A 15,362-nucleotide genomic window follows, 5' to 3' on the forward strand; every position below is an offset into this window, starting at 1 on the left:
GATTCTTCCAATTCCTCCGACGGAGCACTAGGTACTACTAGAGCACCGGCCCGAATTCCGTAGGAAGGACGAGGTCGAATCTTCCGCTGACCAACGCCTGGACACTGGCTTCTCTCCTTGCTTTCGACGAATTGGTAGACACCGCTGAGGTGTCGGATCTGGTATTCGGAGGGGAGCAAGGGGAGATTTCCGGAGGGTTCTCACAATCACGATTCCTAGTAATTTCCGTCGGAGTGGTAGACACCGCTGAGGGGCGAACCCGTTCTCCGGAGGAAGGATGGTCGCAAACCACGCTTGGAGCGCAGGTATCGATGATCGCGCACCTCAGTTCAAACCCATGCTATAATGTTTGTTCATTGATCGGGGACACTTGCGTTTCACATAATGTAAACATTATTCGCGCTGGACGCGCTTGCCGTTTGTCACATGCTGTAATGTAAACGTTAATCGTGCTGAACACGTATGTTGAGGCGCGCATTGTTCTGCATCGTAAACATTGGTCGCGCGCTGTTTATGCCTTATCCGCGCTGATTTGCTGCCTAAGCTGAAAGCTTCTCGGTGCGTGGGAAATTCTATCGAAAGAATTGATTCTTTCATGCATGTTTAATCAAGATTTGGTTTGATTATGCTCAAGGTTACCTTCTTTTTTTCTAGCGTTGTCCCGTTCGCAACATATCGGATCTGTCGACGGACTTGGAGTTGACCAAAACTAAGTACAAGTGGCGACACCAGTTGCCTGTAATAGGCAGGCACCACTGGTATCAAATCTCCCCCGAATAGTGCTCGTCGCACGTCGACTAAGTAAAACAAGGTCTAGCGAAGGTGCAATGCCAATGCCAGATCATCGCGACGATTGTGTGTGTGTATGTCAAAGCTGTAAAATTGTTCCCTTATTTCTTTAAAAAAAAAGTAGATGGCGTTTGTGTCGTTGCTTAACTTATAGTAATGCAAGTGTTTGAATGGTTGCTCCACTATGCACCTCCGATCAGTGCAGAAAGAACACGCTTGTAGTCGCCGGACGTTTCGTCCTGTAAAGGGAAAGCAAATAATGAATTATGTTTCTCTTTCTGCTTGATGCAGCTGCTGATGTTGGCGTCACATGACGGTAAGTACCTTAACCATGCTGAGCAGCGTTTTGTTGTACATCTGCTCAAACTCGTCCTTGATGTTCTGTAGATCGATCTCCGCCCGGCTGATGATGATGCGGATCAGCGTTTTATCGTCCGTACCGATACCGTCCATAGCCAGGAACAGCTTTTTTGCAAAGAAGTGTGGCGCCATCTGGACACACTCCACGATCGCACTTAACGCTTCGTAGAAGTCACCGCTAATCTCCGCCTTCAGCGCCTGCTCGATCGTACGGCCGGTAAGCTTTTTGTACTCTTCGAACACTATTTCCAGCTGGGCAAAGGAGGCGTGGGCCAGAATCTTGTAAAACGTTGACTCGTCCGTGCCCCATTTGCCTTCGCCAGCATTATACAGACTTTTGGCCTGTTCCACGGCAAGCTCCGGGTTGCACATATCGTTCGACTCACGCGTTCCCGTAATGATAAGAGTTAGCAGACGCCGGAAGCTACCAGACGTTTCCGAGCAGACGTGTTCGGCCAGCGGTCGGTTGTACATTTCCTCATACGTGTGCGCGATCTGGTGCATCTGCTCGTTGTCTTGCGAGCACAGTATCTCGATCAGTGCCTTCTCGTCCGTGCCGATACCGTCCATCGCTTTGTACAGCTGTTTGCAGAGATAGTTCACCGGCGGCATCATGAGTCCAACGATGACGTCCTCAAACTTTCCACTCAACTCCGACTTCAGGTCTTTCAGTAGATCACGGCCCAGGTCACGCTGGAACGCTTCCGAAATGTACTGGCGTTGCTGGTTACTGCGCGAGCAGAGTATGTTGATGATCGCCTGCTCGTCAGTACCGAAGCCCTTCATCGCTTTGCGCAGTGCGGCCGCATCCTCGGATGGGTTAAAAACTTCCGCTGGAAACACGGTCGGTTTGGGCTGCAATCAGTGTACGATGGCATTAGAAGGAGGATGTCGAGAAAAATTACCACAAAAAATTGAAAATGCACTGAGCAGCACGGCAACAATTAACAGGTGTTTGTGACGATACTCTTGCCAAGCCAAGGTCAGGGCGTCATGGTCGAGCATGTTATTTCTGCTTCATTTGATTGGCCCTATCGCAACGCAACACCAAAATGATGCAATGGACAACGATGGGTAGACAATATCAATATTAACAATAGCACTCAGCCTGAACCAGTGCAGCATATCTGTAGGATTCGGATTTTCCATTTGTGTTAAAAATAGAATCACACTCACCACATAATACCACGACATTGCTCTGATAGCGAAAGAGATGTTACTACCGGTAGGAAACCAACGGGGGAATTTCACCAGTGCCAGGAACTACGGTGTGAATCACTCGGAAGCACTAACTGTTTTGCACGATCGACCACAGAAAGACACGTCAGATGATCACTTCTATCGCTTGCTTGCTTGCTGCCTAATGATACACCCGAATCACTCGAACGGCCGTAAATGAGAGCGACGCGCGATCACCAAGCAGCTACTGTCTGCAGAGTGTGAGAAATGATAGTTGTTCACGAACTGCTGGTAGGGCGTTATATTTGTTTTCACGGCATAGTTCAGTCAGCTTCTCCCAAAACCGGTCCCCTCATAAGCGAAAAGTGAGTGCCGTGAGTGAGCGAGTGAGTGAAACTTCGGCTTTTGTCAGTAGGGAGGGGTTTTTTCGCGGCGGCACTGTGCCAAATAGCCGATGCGAATGATTCTTATTCGTAATGGTGGGAAAAACTATGTATTTTTGTTTGATATAACTCGCACGAATGTTGCAATATATTTTGCTTTTAGCTAGTTTTATCATGTGAAAAATTCGTGCTTAAGATCGTAAACAAACTCGTTTCTTGGGTCAGCAGAGCCAGACAGCAATAATTCTATGGAATGGAAAATCTCATTAAAAGTACATTTGCCTTCGACAGAACTAATCTTCAGAGTGGTAGACAGCCCATACATTTGGTAATTGCTGTACACATCGTTTACGGCGAACCGTTGCTCAATCAATCCCACGGTAGTATCTAGTGAGATTTGTTGGGAGGAAACAGTGTCACAGTGATGTCTCACTACGGTCGACAAGTTATCGATTTTTACATTAATTGCTGCGTGTCTCCCACATCGAATCGATTGCACAACGGGGAGCGGCAAAGAGCCGGCTTCCTACTTATGTCGACCCGGTGGCGCCAAAGCCTGTCTCTGGTGGCACGAAGGGTAAAGAAACTCTAACCATACAGATAGCTGTAACCGCGCCCAAATAAGGGATTATATACATAGCTTCTTTGCAACCGTATAATTTATATGGTACACTAAAAGCTTCGACGTAGTTAATAACAGTTTTTGTTTGCGATAAGACGTGATTAATTGTTTTTATTGTTGAACAAGAGATTCGACACCGAAACACATACATACACGAAACCCGACCATATAAAGGCATGCTCTTTGCGTGAACTTCTAGAATAGATGTAATACGATTCGAAACGTTAGAAATCAATTTCGTCATGATGCAGTTGCAGCCGCCTCTTCAAGCGTTTCCGATCAAAGCGCAAAGGGCCCGTTTGTAGTCACCGGAAGTTTCACTCTGCGGAATAGAAAAGGGTTAAATTAACAAATGGATGTTTGGTAACTGGAACTGGCACCATGCGACTGTACTTACCCGTACGGCACTGACGAGCGTCTTGTTGTACATCTGCTCGAACTCGTCCTTGATGTTCTGCAGATCGATCTCCGATCGCGAGACGATAATACGAATCAGTGTCGCATCATCCGTGCCGACACCATCCATCGCCTTGTGCAACCGTTTGGCGAAGAAGTGCGGTGCCATCTGTACACACTCCACGATCGCGCTCAGTGCGTCGTAAAGTTCGCCGCTGAGTTCCGCCTTCAGCGCTTGCTCGATCGTACGTCCCGACAGACTTTTGTACTCTTCGAACACTATCTCCAGCTGATCGAAGGAGCCATGGGCAAGGATCTTGTAGAACACTTCCTCGTCCGTACCGAGCTTACCCTCACCGGCATCGTACAGTTGCTTCGCCTGCTCCACGGCAAGATCAGGATCGACCGTGCCTTGCGGATCGCGGGCGCCGACAATGATCATGGTCAGGAGTCGTCGGAAGCTGCCAGATGTTTCGCTGCACAAATGCTCGGCCAACGGACGGTCGTACATCTCCTCGTAGCAGTCGACGATCGCCTTTATTTGATCGTTCGTCTGCGGACAAATGATTTCGATCAACGCCTTTTCATTGGTGCCGATGCCGTCCATCGCTTTGTGCAGTTGCTTGCACAGGTAGGCTTCCGGGCGTAGCATAAGCCCCAGAATGACATCTTCAAACTTGCCACCCAGTTCCGACTTCAGATCGTCGATCAGATCCTGCCAAAGGGGAGAAAAAGGGTTATAAATAGAGATTCTGGTTCCCTGGTGCTGCCTGTTGTCAAGGCGGTTCTGCCACCACTTACTCTGCCCAACTCACGCTTGAACGCTTCCGCAATCTCCTGTCGCTGGGCATTGGACCGCGCACACAGGATGTCGATGATCGCCTGCTCGTCCGTGCCGAAACCTTTCATCGCTTTCCTTAGCGCATTTGCATCGGCAGATGCATCGAAATCTTCTGCCGGCACGACGGTGGGGTGGGGCTGTGAACGGTACGCAACATCCGTTTAAGAAAAATCACCTGCTCTGCTCTACCGTCGGCCTTGTTTGGTGATAATTTAGCAAACAAAGTTTTTACGCTGGTGCTCCCCTTACTTACCGTGTAATACCAAGACATGGCTGGGAGTATTGCTTTAGGAGAACAAACAAATAATTTGACACACTGTTAGGTACTGCTGAGCGGTACACGACGCTGCAACGACGCGCGATGAGAAAGAATCCAGCACAAACCAGAAGAAAAGGCACAACCGGTGTTTTTGCCGGAATGGAAAGCGAAAGACGCTGGAAACAGCGTTAATAAAAATAAATGAATGCATGCACATCCACGACGCAATACATGGCTGTGCGTGACAGAAATGTAAAATAGCGGAACGCTGAGGGCAAGAGCGAGATGGAACACGTTTACGTTTTTCGGACGCGTCGTATGATGTTGTGTAGTGTGTGGTGTGGTATGCGTGTTACAGCGCAGTGAACACGTGCGATGAATTCTGTTGACAAATACAAACACAAGCAAAAGCTTTTTTCTACTTTTTGTGGTGGGCTTTTTTTGGAACTGGTTTCTCAAATTCATGTTTTCTAAACAAGGAAAAGTGGAAGCTGAAATAATGATCGTTGGTGTTTATGATAAACGAAAACATAATACGTGTTTACATTCCAACTCGAACTTCGAAACTGCACCTTGGGTGTAAATGATCGCAAAATACCACACCCTCTCGCCAACATGTCGCAAGCAAAGATAAGCAGAGAAAAGGGACGTATCCGAGTAAGCATGTTATCAGTCGAACATGATTTGCTGTCCATGCTGCGAATCAATTGCTTCCGATAAGCAAACACATTCACAGCAATTCATCGTTAGCGGTGTACCTGCTACGTTTAAACATACCTTAAGCCATCATTCGATGAACTCCGACAGCGGAGAAAAGCTCAGAAATGAGAAGAAATACGCAATAGTGGTGGTGACAGGACGCCGCTTACTGCGATCTCGCGAACACCGCGCCGTTATGATTTCTCATTCATCCGCATTCATTCGACGGTGCTGCAAGGTGTCGGCTGTATAGCTATTTTTGCGCCCAAAGTCTTCTCATTCCTGTCTCCTGGTTTTGGATTCTTTCTGTGTAGAGCTATCACCAGTAGAACATTCAAAGCATCAACAAAATGTCCTGGTACTATACGGTAAGTGCAAATAACTGTACAAAATCAGTGCTGGAATGTTGTGGCGAAGGTGTGGTGTGTCGTGTTTCCGCTTTCGTTCGGTATCATCGATCGATGTGTGTTTCCTTCCTGCACACACATTCCAACCAGCACTTTTTTTAAGTTGCTTGTGCTCATTACAACTGTGTTGTTCTATGCAGCCTGTCCCTACGGTGGTTCCGGTGGAAGGGTTTGACGCTTCCGCGGATGCCAATGCACTGCGCGGTGCGATGAAGGGCTTTGGAACGGACGAGCAGGCCATCATCGACGTTCTGTGCACCCGAAGCAACGCCCAGCGGCAGCAGATCAACGAGCAGTACAGCAGTGAGCTGGGACGGGTGAGTAAGAGACGACGGGCGAGCGTGTTTTCGTGCGTATTGCGATGACTCATGCATTTTGGCATTAGCGCACAAACAATTCCTTTGAATGATCAGGTGTGGCATAGTTTGCGTTCAGTAAAATGTGGAGTGAACGCGTGCAGCAGTAACTCTATATGTTGCGGACTCCAGCACGCCTGTGTGTGGTGCGTCGTCAAATCTTTGTTCCGATCATCCTAAATGCTGATTATCGATGTAAAGAAAAGGGATGAGGATGTAAGGATGTGCCTTTATGCCTTAGAGTGGCTTTTATATAGCTATTATATTCGTATTATGAATTTTATCCCGTGAGAGAAATTTCAAAGTAATAGAAAAACTCATCCCAACGATCGATTATTATCCGCTTCGAATTTTATAACTTCTTCTCACATCTTAATTCCGGCCTCCCAAATGCGAGAGTTTAACACTTCAAATGCACCCATCATAGGTGAAAAGTCTGGCTAACGGATTTTATCGTTCGTTGGTTTTATTGCTTTCCAAACGCTGAGGAATGTCCGCATTTGGGCGCGCTTTCCATCGAAAAGACTCGCAATTGATTTCAGCAACGATCATTAGAACTATTGGTCAATCCAATAGTCTAAGTCAAACTATAGGAGTACCTTATCCAATCTTTCCAAAGCCAACCAACCCGTCAAAAAACCATTGTATCCCATCAAGACATTGGAATGTCACGGTCTCGTCCCATTCTTTTTAATTTAAACCCCAATTTTAGTGTAGATATATATATTGAATCGCGATACATATCGATAATCAGCACACAGGGTCATCGGTACAATGATCGTTCGCTGTACCAGGGGCCGTACCTATCTGATAAATCGCGTGCATGTCTAGCACATGGGTGATTAAATTGCTAATCGATTACGTCTACTATTGGTAGGATTTAATTGAGGACCTGAAATCCGAGCTGGGCGGCAAGTTCGAAGACGTCATCGTCGGGCTAATGATGCCACCGGAAAAGTATCTGTGCAAGCAGCTGCACAAAGCAATGGACGGTTTGGGGACGGATGAGGATACGCTCATCGAGATTCTTGCACCGCAAACGAACGAGGAGGTGAAAAAAATCGTCGACAGCTACGAGGAGATGTACAGCCGCCCTCTGGCGGAGCATTTGTGCAGCGAAACTGATGGTAGCTTCCGGCGATTGCTTACGATGATCATTGTCGGTGCCCGCGATCCGCAGGGCACGGTCGATGCTGATCTTGCCGTGGAGCAGGCGAAGCAACTGTACGATGCCGGTGAGGGTAAGCTCGGTACGGACGAGGAAGTGTTCTACAAGATCCTTGCCCATGGCTCCTTCGATCAGCTGGAGATTGTGTTCGAAGAGTACAAAAGTCTGTCGGGACGTACGATCGAGCAAGCGCTGAAGGCGGAATTGAGCGGCGAACTTTACGACGCACTGAGCGCGATCGTGGAGTGTGTCCAGATGGCACCGCACTTCTTTGCCAAACGGCTGCACAAGGCGATGGATGGTGCTGGTACGGATGATGCGAAGTTGATCCGTATCATTGTGTCCCGGTCGGAGATCGATCTGCAGAACATCAAGGATGAGTTCGAGCAGATGTACAACAAGACGCTGCTGAGTGCTGTGCGGGTAAGTTGGCCATCACAGGTGCATTGAACCTGTGTTCCCGTAGTATGTAACGCAGTCCTGTACGAACCCTGAATGCAGTATCCTAGCTTCTAGCATTATTACCATATTGACATTGTGCGTATGTTTTGCTCTTTTCATAATGTTTACCTCTGACAATGGGGTCCGGCCTTTTTTGGATACGGTTAAACCCCCAAATGATGATGCATCAATTAGGAGGTAATCATAACATGCTCTAGTGCTCGTTTCCTAAAAACTCGTGTCCGTGTCACTAATGGTTGCTAACGGTTAGAATGTGCTATTGCTTATTTACCAAATTTTGATACGCCTTAGTGACGCGGGCACGTCTGAGGGGTGCTATTGGTACTATCCTTCCCTATATCTATTACACTATCATCTTCTCCAAAAGGCATGAATGCCAAAGATCAAAATCAGTTAGTTTTATGGATTTCCATTTATCTATTTCAGAACGAGTGCTCTGGAGACTACAAGCGTGCTCTCTGCGCCCTCATCGGCGGTGCCTAAGACAACGGAAGTTGGAGGACAACTAAGTTTATTGAAAAAGAAAGATATTTCCCATACACAGCATACCTACAACAAAAGAAAACCAACGATATTTATGCACTTTAAAGTTAACGTTTGCAAGCCAACATGTGAGCAACGCGGGCGCTTTCGTCGCTGATGATTTTAGTAAAAGTTCCTGAAACTTTGGTAGACGTGGCCTTTTTCGTAGCGATGTGTGTGCCTGGCGCTTAATCAATGTTGTGTAACCTATTGTTCGGTTTGCCTTATGCAGCGTTACGCTAGATTTAAAACAGTATTTTAATGCACAACGATTGGAAATAAAGCATTTAATGTGACGGTGAAGCAATAAGAAAGAGCGTCCATTTTCCTTCTTTTGTAATCGATTAAAGCCAGATCATCAGGGTGTGAGGTGTGTGTATGTATTGTATTATAAGGAATGCACAATTTCGCGCCGATCGCTGTTTAGTTGCTATAAATCCAATTGCCCCGGCTTCCGACGCTACCGGAACGCTTCTTGTTTCGCTCGTGCGCTGCATCTCGTCGCCCAAGCACCGGACTCCCGCCAGAACCAATGTTTCGGATCAAAGATTTCAAGCCTCTGGCTTGGCTTTCGGCCGCCCCACCGATGCTGTTCGATTCCTGCGCAATTATGTAGAAATCATCCACGATGTGCGTCGGCGGCGGAATACCGAACGGTTGCAGATCGTTCAGCGAAAGCATACTGGACGAGGGTCGCGTTGAGTATTTGATTCTACCGTCCGTCGTAAGCCGCTGATCTCCTCCTGCCCCGGAGGACAGTGCTCCACTCAAACGGGAATGGTGACCGCCAGTACTGGCTGACTGTAGATGCTGTTGTTGTTGCTGTTGCTGGATGGAGGCCAGCTTGCTGCGCAACAGCCCATTCTCTTCCTGTAGCTTTTTTATGAGACAACCCTCGGATTCGGCCTTCGCAATAATGGGCTGCGGCATGCACTGGTAGATGGTCGACAGGAAGTTGTGCAGCGATATTAGCAGCGTATCCTGCCACTGCTTGGTGAAGCATACGGCAAACGCGGCATGGTCCTCGGGGTTTTTGCAGAACGGGAAAACTTAGAAGCAGAAGAAAAGTTAAAAGTTATAATGCTGAAGGAAGTTCCCTCATTTTGTTGGTGACTCTGCTTCTACTTACAGAACCATTCCTTCCATTCGCTCTGGCTGACAAGCTCGGGCGAAAGTTTGGTGAAAAATTCCGTTATTTTATCCGTCTTGCTGGAGGTGTAAGCGACAATGAGGTAGAATTTCAGCACCGATTGTTCCAGCTTATTTACAGCTATAAAGATATTATGCTTTAGTCTTGTGGTACAATTATGGAAGTGGAGCATGGAGGTGCCACCGTTACGACACAGCAAACGCACCCACCTAACGGTGATTTACCGCTACACTTACCGGTGGCGAAATGGTGCTCCAAATTACGAAACAAATGATTATTTAAATGGGCCCATAGTTCACGCAACCCTCCCAAATCGTGATTGTGTATCAGCAGCAGTATCTGTTCTATCACTTTATCCACACGAAAGCTTTTGTCCTTGTCGCCTTTCAGCTCGTTGTCAAACACTTTAAGGGTGTTGGAAAAGCCTCGAAATAGTATGTATTCACGGATTAGCCCGTCGATGTACTGGATGTGAGCCATTGTTGCCTGTTTTTACTTCTATTCGTGGACAATTAAACGCTTTCGTACACCAAGTACTGGTACACCGTCAATGATTGTTGTTTGTTGATGTTGATTACGGCCGAGGTGTGTAGATGGGCTTTTCGAGGAAGATGTACGACTGACAGCAAAATGACAGCCAACATTTGCACTATGGGCGAAGACTGCAAGCCTACAATGTTTGTTTTCTATTTAAAAATGTTTCCCCATGAGTTGGTGGCATGCAATTGTATTTTATATACATTTTACAAAAACTTACAGCTTTTTCATACAGTTTATCTTCCATTTCTACATTTATTTATGTGTCGTCTATTATCGGACAGCTGATTGTCAACGCGATGCGCAGTGCACAGCCTGTCAGAATAATGTGTTGCTGTCAATTGTTTTCCTCCTAATCAAAACACCCGATGGTGTGAATTACAACTCCGTGAACAAATTTGCGTTTTTCTACAACAATGTCGACGACCCGTGTAAAAACGAGAGAAACCAAGACGGGAGAAATCATTGCGTACAGTGACACCGCCATACGAAACAATGCATCTGCAGTGGAGTATTGTCGAACTTCCATGGCCGCATTGTCCGGTAGCACCGCAGGTATGGCAAAACGGAACCGAACGGTACGAACGCGCACTAATGACCTTCTTTTCTTACCCATCGCAGGTGTTTTGGGACTAACCGGTATTCTTGGATTTCTCTTCTACGTACTTGCGGTCCTATCCCTTTGGCAGATGCTACTACTGAAGTCGGGCTCCAATTGGCAAAAGTATTTCATCAGCCGGAAAAGCCTTCTCACCCATGGGTTTCTGAGCGGTCTGTGCACCTACGTACTGTTCTGGACGTTCCTGTACGGTATGGTGCACGTGTACTGAGGCGAGGATGCAAAAGTGTGCAATGTTTCACGACGGGTTGTGGGGGAAAGGAACCTAAAACTAGGATAATACTATGGTAAATAATTTTTCCCAAATACACATACCATCTTCTACCACGCGTAAAGTGTTTGCATTAGGTACGAGGGGAAAGAATTGGCTCACCTGTGTTTGCACAACGGCTTAGCGCATCATTCATGAAGGGGAAGCGCATCAGCAAAGCGAGCTCGTACCGCAGTGACGACGGTCAGGTGCATATTTGTTAAATGTGGTTTACTCGGGAGAAAGAGAAAAAACCGGAGCAACCGGGCATCGAATCCCATCCAGATCGTCCCCTCACACAAAGGATTGACGACTGTCCAGCTGGTGGTTTAATCTAGTCATAGAAGCTAGAAATTGTAGAGCTAGATCTTCTGAGTCCATAGCTTCAAACGTAGAAGTACAATTTAACACTTCCCATGAGCTTCGCGAACGCGTCGCAAGTGGCACGTCCAAACTAATCCAGCAACTCGGTAGGATTCAAAACTGGGAGGCTACAGTTTGTCGTGTATGAAATCCAGTTATTTGTTAGTAATTCCGAATCCTGGGTTGAGTGAACAACGTAACCAAAATCCGAACGAAAACGTTAAAAATCCGCTCTCACACAACTTCGATGGTTCGAGGCGTCTTCGCCGGAAGCTTTCGCGCTGTGCTCTCGACCATGGACGTGTCCAGGTATCACCTAATGACCACCTAAAATATGGCTTATTTAGGGTGGTTGCAGGTGGAGTGAGTGACCGTCTCGTCGCCCAAAGTTCCGTCTCGATAACTCGATCTCAAATAGGGGGGCCCTCTTTTGTCTATCAGGATTGCCTAAAAAGATTTTATGGATAGCTTCGTTTGGTGCCAATCTCATGACATGACAAGCCTACCGGCAAGTCTACTGCGCTGTACAATATAAAAAGCATTGTTTAGCTCTTAGAGCTCCTCCATTGTCCTTCCACCACACGTACGGGACAAAAATCCTTCAAAAAAAATCCTTCAAAGAAAACAAAGTAATCCTGTTTTTTAACGAAAATTTATCATTAGTAAAAAAGAACTACCATTTAAAGGAACTTAAATTGTAATTTAAATTTTACTTAAAACAATAGTTCTTGACATTGCGTCCAATCGGGAACGGCCGTTCGATCAGTACAATTGGAAACGTAAACGGAATTGAATTGAACAACATGCTCAGTACGGGTTCAAATCGCACCTCGACCTCGTTTGGATTGAGCAACAAACAAGAAATTGCTTTTTTTATCATAACGTCATAATTAATTCTTCTCCATAGACAAGACTAAAACCAAATAACATAAAATTCCCATCCTTTTTGTCGCGGCCCAGACGCACGACCATATCAAATGACAGTGATTTGAATCAAATTAACTTATCATGCTCATCATCAGCCCTGCCGAACGCGGTCCATCATCTCGGCGGAGTATATTATTTACATTTCCCATCCCAGTGGGAGATGTGCGAGCAGAAGACGCATCTACCACACCTATCAATTTACCAAACCACACCAGTTCCATAGACAATCTGGTGACTTCATCTAGTTTCGCTACATAGGAAGTACCATGCGAGAGTTCGCCGAGCTGAGCGACAACGAGCTAATCGCCATTATTATACCTTCTTAGCAGCACGTGCATGCGTGCGAGATTCGGACGCAACCAGTCTGAAGTCGAATTGCCACGTGGTGCCAACGGAGGCAACTCATCCTATAACAGCCCACTGCAGGTACATTACATCAAATCATGTGAAACAGTAGCACAATAAAAGCGTGCTCCCATTTTCCGATCGCAGAAAGAGTTTTCTATCTTGTCCTTGTATCGCTCATCTCACCACCCTATGTCCCCTAGGTTGTCCCTTTGTAGAATTGCCCATACCGTCATCGTTTCGTTTCGTTTGATTGATTAAATCACTTTTCATCACCCTCTTGAGTGGTTACCACGGTAACGGCACCCAACTCCCGACGAGGAAACCACAAACCTCCGATCCCGCGTTGTTTCGACTGACCGGAACAATATGTTCGGGTGGATTAGCAGACACCGCCGGTAATTATACGCTCCGTGCGCACTGAGTAAACAAATGATTAAGCGGAAATGAATCAAGGAAACACAAATCAGCTAGCCGCAGCAAAGGGGTGGATGTTGTGGTTAAAGGAGAAGGAGAAGGGATGAAGGAACACACTACTTCCGGTTGGTGAGTGTGTGAAAAGTGGGCGTTTTGCGTAACAGTAGGCTGTAGATGGCTAGGAATATGCAAGCGTTTTGTTTCCAAAGTAAGAAGAAATTATTTAAATAAAGCATTTCCTGCAACGGCTCATTTTAAATCCTTTCTTCACTATTTATTATAACTGTCGAAATAAATCCTTAAAATGTAGAGCGACCCCAGTTCTCCTTAGTGTCCAATAAAACGTTAAAGTATCGATTACCGTGATACGCTCGGGACGGTCCCCACAGTAACAGGAGGCTCTGGGCGAAATGAAAATAAAGCAACTGACTGCTTCAAAACCGTTCCGGTGGAACAATGGACAAGTGACAACAGCAGTTGAAATAATAAGTCAAACGTTGTTTTACCGCCATGCGCGCACTTTAAAAGTATCGATATCAGTTTGTTTAACTCCGTCGGCCAGCAGTCGACCTTACGGCGATCACACGGCGATCGACGGTTTCCCTTTTTCCGATCGTTTTAGCAATAGCGGAGTCCTGAACTTCTTCCTGGTGCTCTCGGTTGATTGAACGGCGTAGGGAGCAGGTTAGAATTTCAGGTTTCGAGAGCGGAAATGTTATTATTGAGTGAAACAATATTTTATTAAATGAAACACAAGAACCTCGAAAAGCATGCGGGATTGGGGGAGCGCATAGACGAGAAATGGAACCTTTTCCGGCGATGTCATTGGTTCGGATGTTTGTACGTGCGTATGATTAATAATTTATTGAAGTAGATGCAGAAATCTGATTAAAATCATATGCATTTTGTAGTAATTTTACTTTACTTTCATTTGGGTGGAGGATATTTGACTCGGTGCATGATTCTTTTAACTAAGAAGTATGCTAGAAGACAACCCCGTTTCTTCTACGACGGCTTTTTTATTCGGTCCTGGACTACAAGTTGGAGCCCTTTAGACCAAGAGTTCTCTGGGTAGGGATCTTAGACAGAAGGAGTTCTCTTAGACTGGGAAGGCCTTTGGAAGATAAGACACACGGGAAGATAACACCCGTTAGATGAAAAAGGCCCTTCGGATTATCATTTTGTTATATGCCATGAAACTGATAACTTTAGGATCTCAGATTTTTTATCATCAATGTTAGAAAACAAAAGCAACAAGATAGAGAACGCAGTACTAAACGGATTTAGGAGTTATGGGTCAAAAAAGCTAGGGGAATTTAAGTAGCAAAGAAAATGAAAGGCAACATGATTCCACAATTCGACCTGTTTGCTACATTAAAAATCAAATCAAAAAATTACAAATATCCAAAATACAAGCGCCATGTCTGTTTAGATAGTCCCCTGAATTTTCCATCTAAATGAGCTTAAAGACAGTTGTCTTCCGCTAGAATTTAAAATGGTTCCCCTCATCTTAAGGACACGTCTGTTAACTGCAATTAAAACTGTTCGGATATGCTAGCCCTCCACACCGCACCAAACAGAACCGAAACGAAACAGGAACCATGTTGCTGTCGCCGTTTGAATCATGTGAACGGTTTTAGGGCTTCAACAATCGATATTACCGGCACTATACCCGGTTCCGGTCAAATTTTACCTGATTCATTCATACTGGTACACCGGTCGTCGAAGATTGAAAGTATAGGCAATCGGGACAGTACAGGAAACCGGAACCTTCAGACGACTTTTTGGATGATCTGTGCTAGGGTGCTATTTCTCGAACAAGACATCCGTGAGCTTAAGATCCGTGGTTACTTGGATAGTTTAGTAGCATGGCAACCATTACGATGCGCTGTCGCTTCTATTGTACTGGTACCGCAGGATGTGTAACTTCATCCATTCTACCAAATGAACTTCACAGAAATATCTATTTGATCTTTTGTTTGTGGTACTATTTTTGAAAAAAAGTTTTGGAAAACACTTTAGCGGTTATTTAAGAGAAATTTTATTATTCCCAAAACGAAGTGCCGGACGAATGCCTGGACCGGCAGCGCAATGCATTACAGTCAAATAGAACGAAAACTGCCGGTCGCCGCGCAGTATCGACACGGAAAAAGCATTCACATCACAACTCTGCGTAACACGTTACTGGCAGTCGTTGGCGTTTGCTGGTTTGCTTTGTGGGGCTTCATTTCATTTCAATTTACACCACCACCACGCCCTGCTTCACCGAAAACCACCCATCGCTTGAGCTTAACGAAAAGGGAAGAAAAAA

At 46.0% G+C, this 15,362-nt stretch overlaps 5 protein-coding genes across 5 annotated transcripts; 2 read left to right on the forward strand and 3 right to left on the reverse strand.

The window, feature by feature from the left end:
• Nucleotides 1–625: 625 nt before the first annotated feature.
• On the reverse strand, nt 626–2,715 carry LOC118507870 (annexin B10-like). Its single transcript, XM_036047077.1, has 3 exons — nt 2,326–2,715; nt 1,114–2,004; nt 626–1,028 (listed from the first exon to the last, which is right to left on the reverse strand). The coding sequence occupies exons 1-3, from the start codon at nt 2,341–2,343 to the stop codon at nt 972–974; spliced, it is 966 nt and encodes a 321-aa protein (XP_035902970.1). The 5' UTR covers nt 2,344–2,715; the 3' UTR covers nt 626–971.
• A 696-nt stretch (nt 2,716–3,411) lies between these two features.
• On the reverse strand, nt 3,412–5,188 carry LOC118507869 (annexin B10-like). Its single transcript, XM_036047076.1, has 4 exons — nt 4,824–5,188; nt 4,531–4,707; nt 3,731–4,444; nt 3,412–3,655 (listed from the first exon to the last, which is right to left on the reverse strand). Exons 1-4 carry the CDS (start codon nt 4,839–4,841, stop codon nt 3,599–3,601), a joined length of 966 nt encoding a protein of 321 aa, XP_035902969.1. The 5' UTR covers nt 4,842–5,188; the 3' UTR covers nt 3,412–3,598.
• A 538-nt stretch (nt 5,189–5,726) lies between these two features.
• Nucleotides 5,727–8,753, forward strand: LOC118507868 (annexin B10-like). Its single transcript, XM_036047075.1, has 4 exons — nt 5,727–5,896; nt 6,076–6,252; nt 7,169–7,882; nt 8,348–8,753. Exons 1-4 carry the CDS (start codon nt 5,879–5,881, stop codon nt 8,402–8,404), a joined length of 966 nt encoding a protein of 321 aa, XP_035902968.1. The 5' UTR covers nt 5,727–5,878; the 3' UTR covers nt 8,405–8,753.
• LOC118507867 (WD repeat-containing protein 91) lies at nt 8,420–10,178 on the reverse strand. The gene is made up of 3 exons (XM_036047073.1): nt 9,830–10,178; nt 9,573–9,713; nt 8,420–9,492 (listed from the first exon to the last, which is right to left on the reverse strand). Exons 1-3 carry the CDS (start codon nt 10,071–10,073, stop codon nt 8,867–8,869), a joined length of 1,011 nt encoding a protein of 336 aa, XP_035902966.1. The 5' UTR covers nt 10,074–10,178; the 3' UTR covers nt 8,420–8,866.
• A 265-nt stretch (nt 10,179–10,443) lies between these two features.
• On the forward strand, nt 10,444–11,078 carry LOC118507873 (ER membrane protein complex subunit 6). The gene is made up of 2 exons (XM_036047080.1): nt 10,444–10,685; nt 10,752–11,078. Exons 1-2 carry the CDS (start codon nt 10,547–10,549, stop codon nt 10,958–10,960), a joined length of 348 nt encoding a protein of 115 aa, XP_035902973.1. The 5' UTR covers nt 10,444–10,546; the 3' UTR covers nt 10,961–11,078.
• The last annotated feature ends 4,284 nt before the right edge of the window (nt 11,079–15,362 follow it).

Source organism: Anopheles stephensi, chromosome 2 (assembly GCF_013141755.1).
Source record: "Anopheles stephensi strain Indian chromosome 2, UCI_ANSTEP_V1.0, whole genome shotgun sequence".
Lineage (NCBI taxonomy): Eukaryota > Metazoa > Arthropoda > Insecta > Diptera > Culicidae > Anopheles > Anopheles stephensi.

Excerpts from the sequence above, each read along its gene's own strand:
- LOC118507870 (XM_036047077.1), bottom strand. Across the intron at positions 1,029-1,113 it reads CGCTGCTCAGCATGGTTAAG|GACGAAACGTCCGGCGACTA; the intron begins GTACTTACCGTC and ends TTCCCTTTACAG.
- LOC118507869 (XM_036047076.1), bottom strand. Across the intron at positions 4,445-4,530 it reads TCAAGCGTGAGTTGGGCAGA|GATCTGATCGACGATCTGAA; the intron begins GTAAGTGGTGGC and ends CCCCTTTGGCAG. Across the intron at positions 3,656-3,730 it reads CGCTCGTCAGTGCCGTACGG|AGTGAAACTTCCGGTGACTA; the intron begins GTAAGTACAGTC and ends TCTATTCCGCAG.
- LOC118507868 (XM_036047075.1), top strand. Across the intron at positions 6,253-7,168 it reads ACAGCAGTGAGCTGGGACGG|GATTTAATTGAGGACCTGAA; the intron begins GTGAGTAAGAGA and ends TACTATTGGTAG. Across the intron at positions 7,883-8,347 it reads CGCTGCTGAGTGCTGTGCGG|AACGAGTGCTCTGGAGACTA; the intron begins GTAAGTTGGCCA and ends TATCTATTTCAG.
- LOC118507867 (XM_036047073.1), bottom strand. The coding sequence starts at position 10,073 with ATGGCTCACATCCAGTACATCGACGGGCTAATCCGTGAATACATACTA. Across the intron at positions 9,714-9,829 it reads GGAGCACCATTTCGCCACCG|CTGTAAATAAGCTGGAACAA; the intron begins GTAAGTGTAGCG and ends ATATCTTTATAG. Across the intron at positions 9,493-9,572 it reads CGAATGGAAGGAATGGTTCT|TTTTCCCGTTCTGCAAAAAC; the intron begins GTAAGTAGAAGC and ends TCTGCTTCTAAG.
- LOC118507873 (XM_036047080.1), top strand. The coding sequence starts at position 10,547 with ATGTCGACGACCCGTGTAAAAACGAGAGAAACCAAGACGGGAGAAATC. Across the intron at positions 10,686-10,751 it reads ATTGTCCGGTAGCACCGCAG|GTGTTTTGGGACTAACCGGT; the intron begins GTATGGCAAAAC and ends TACCCATCGCAG.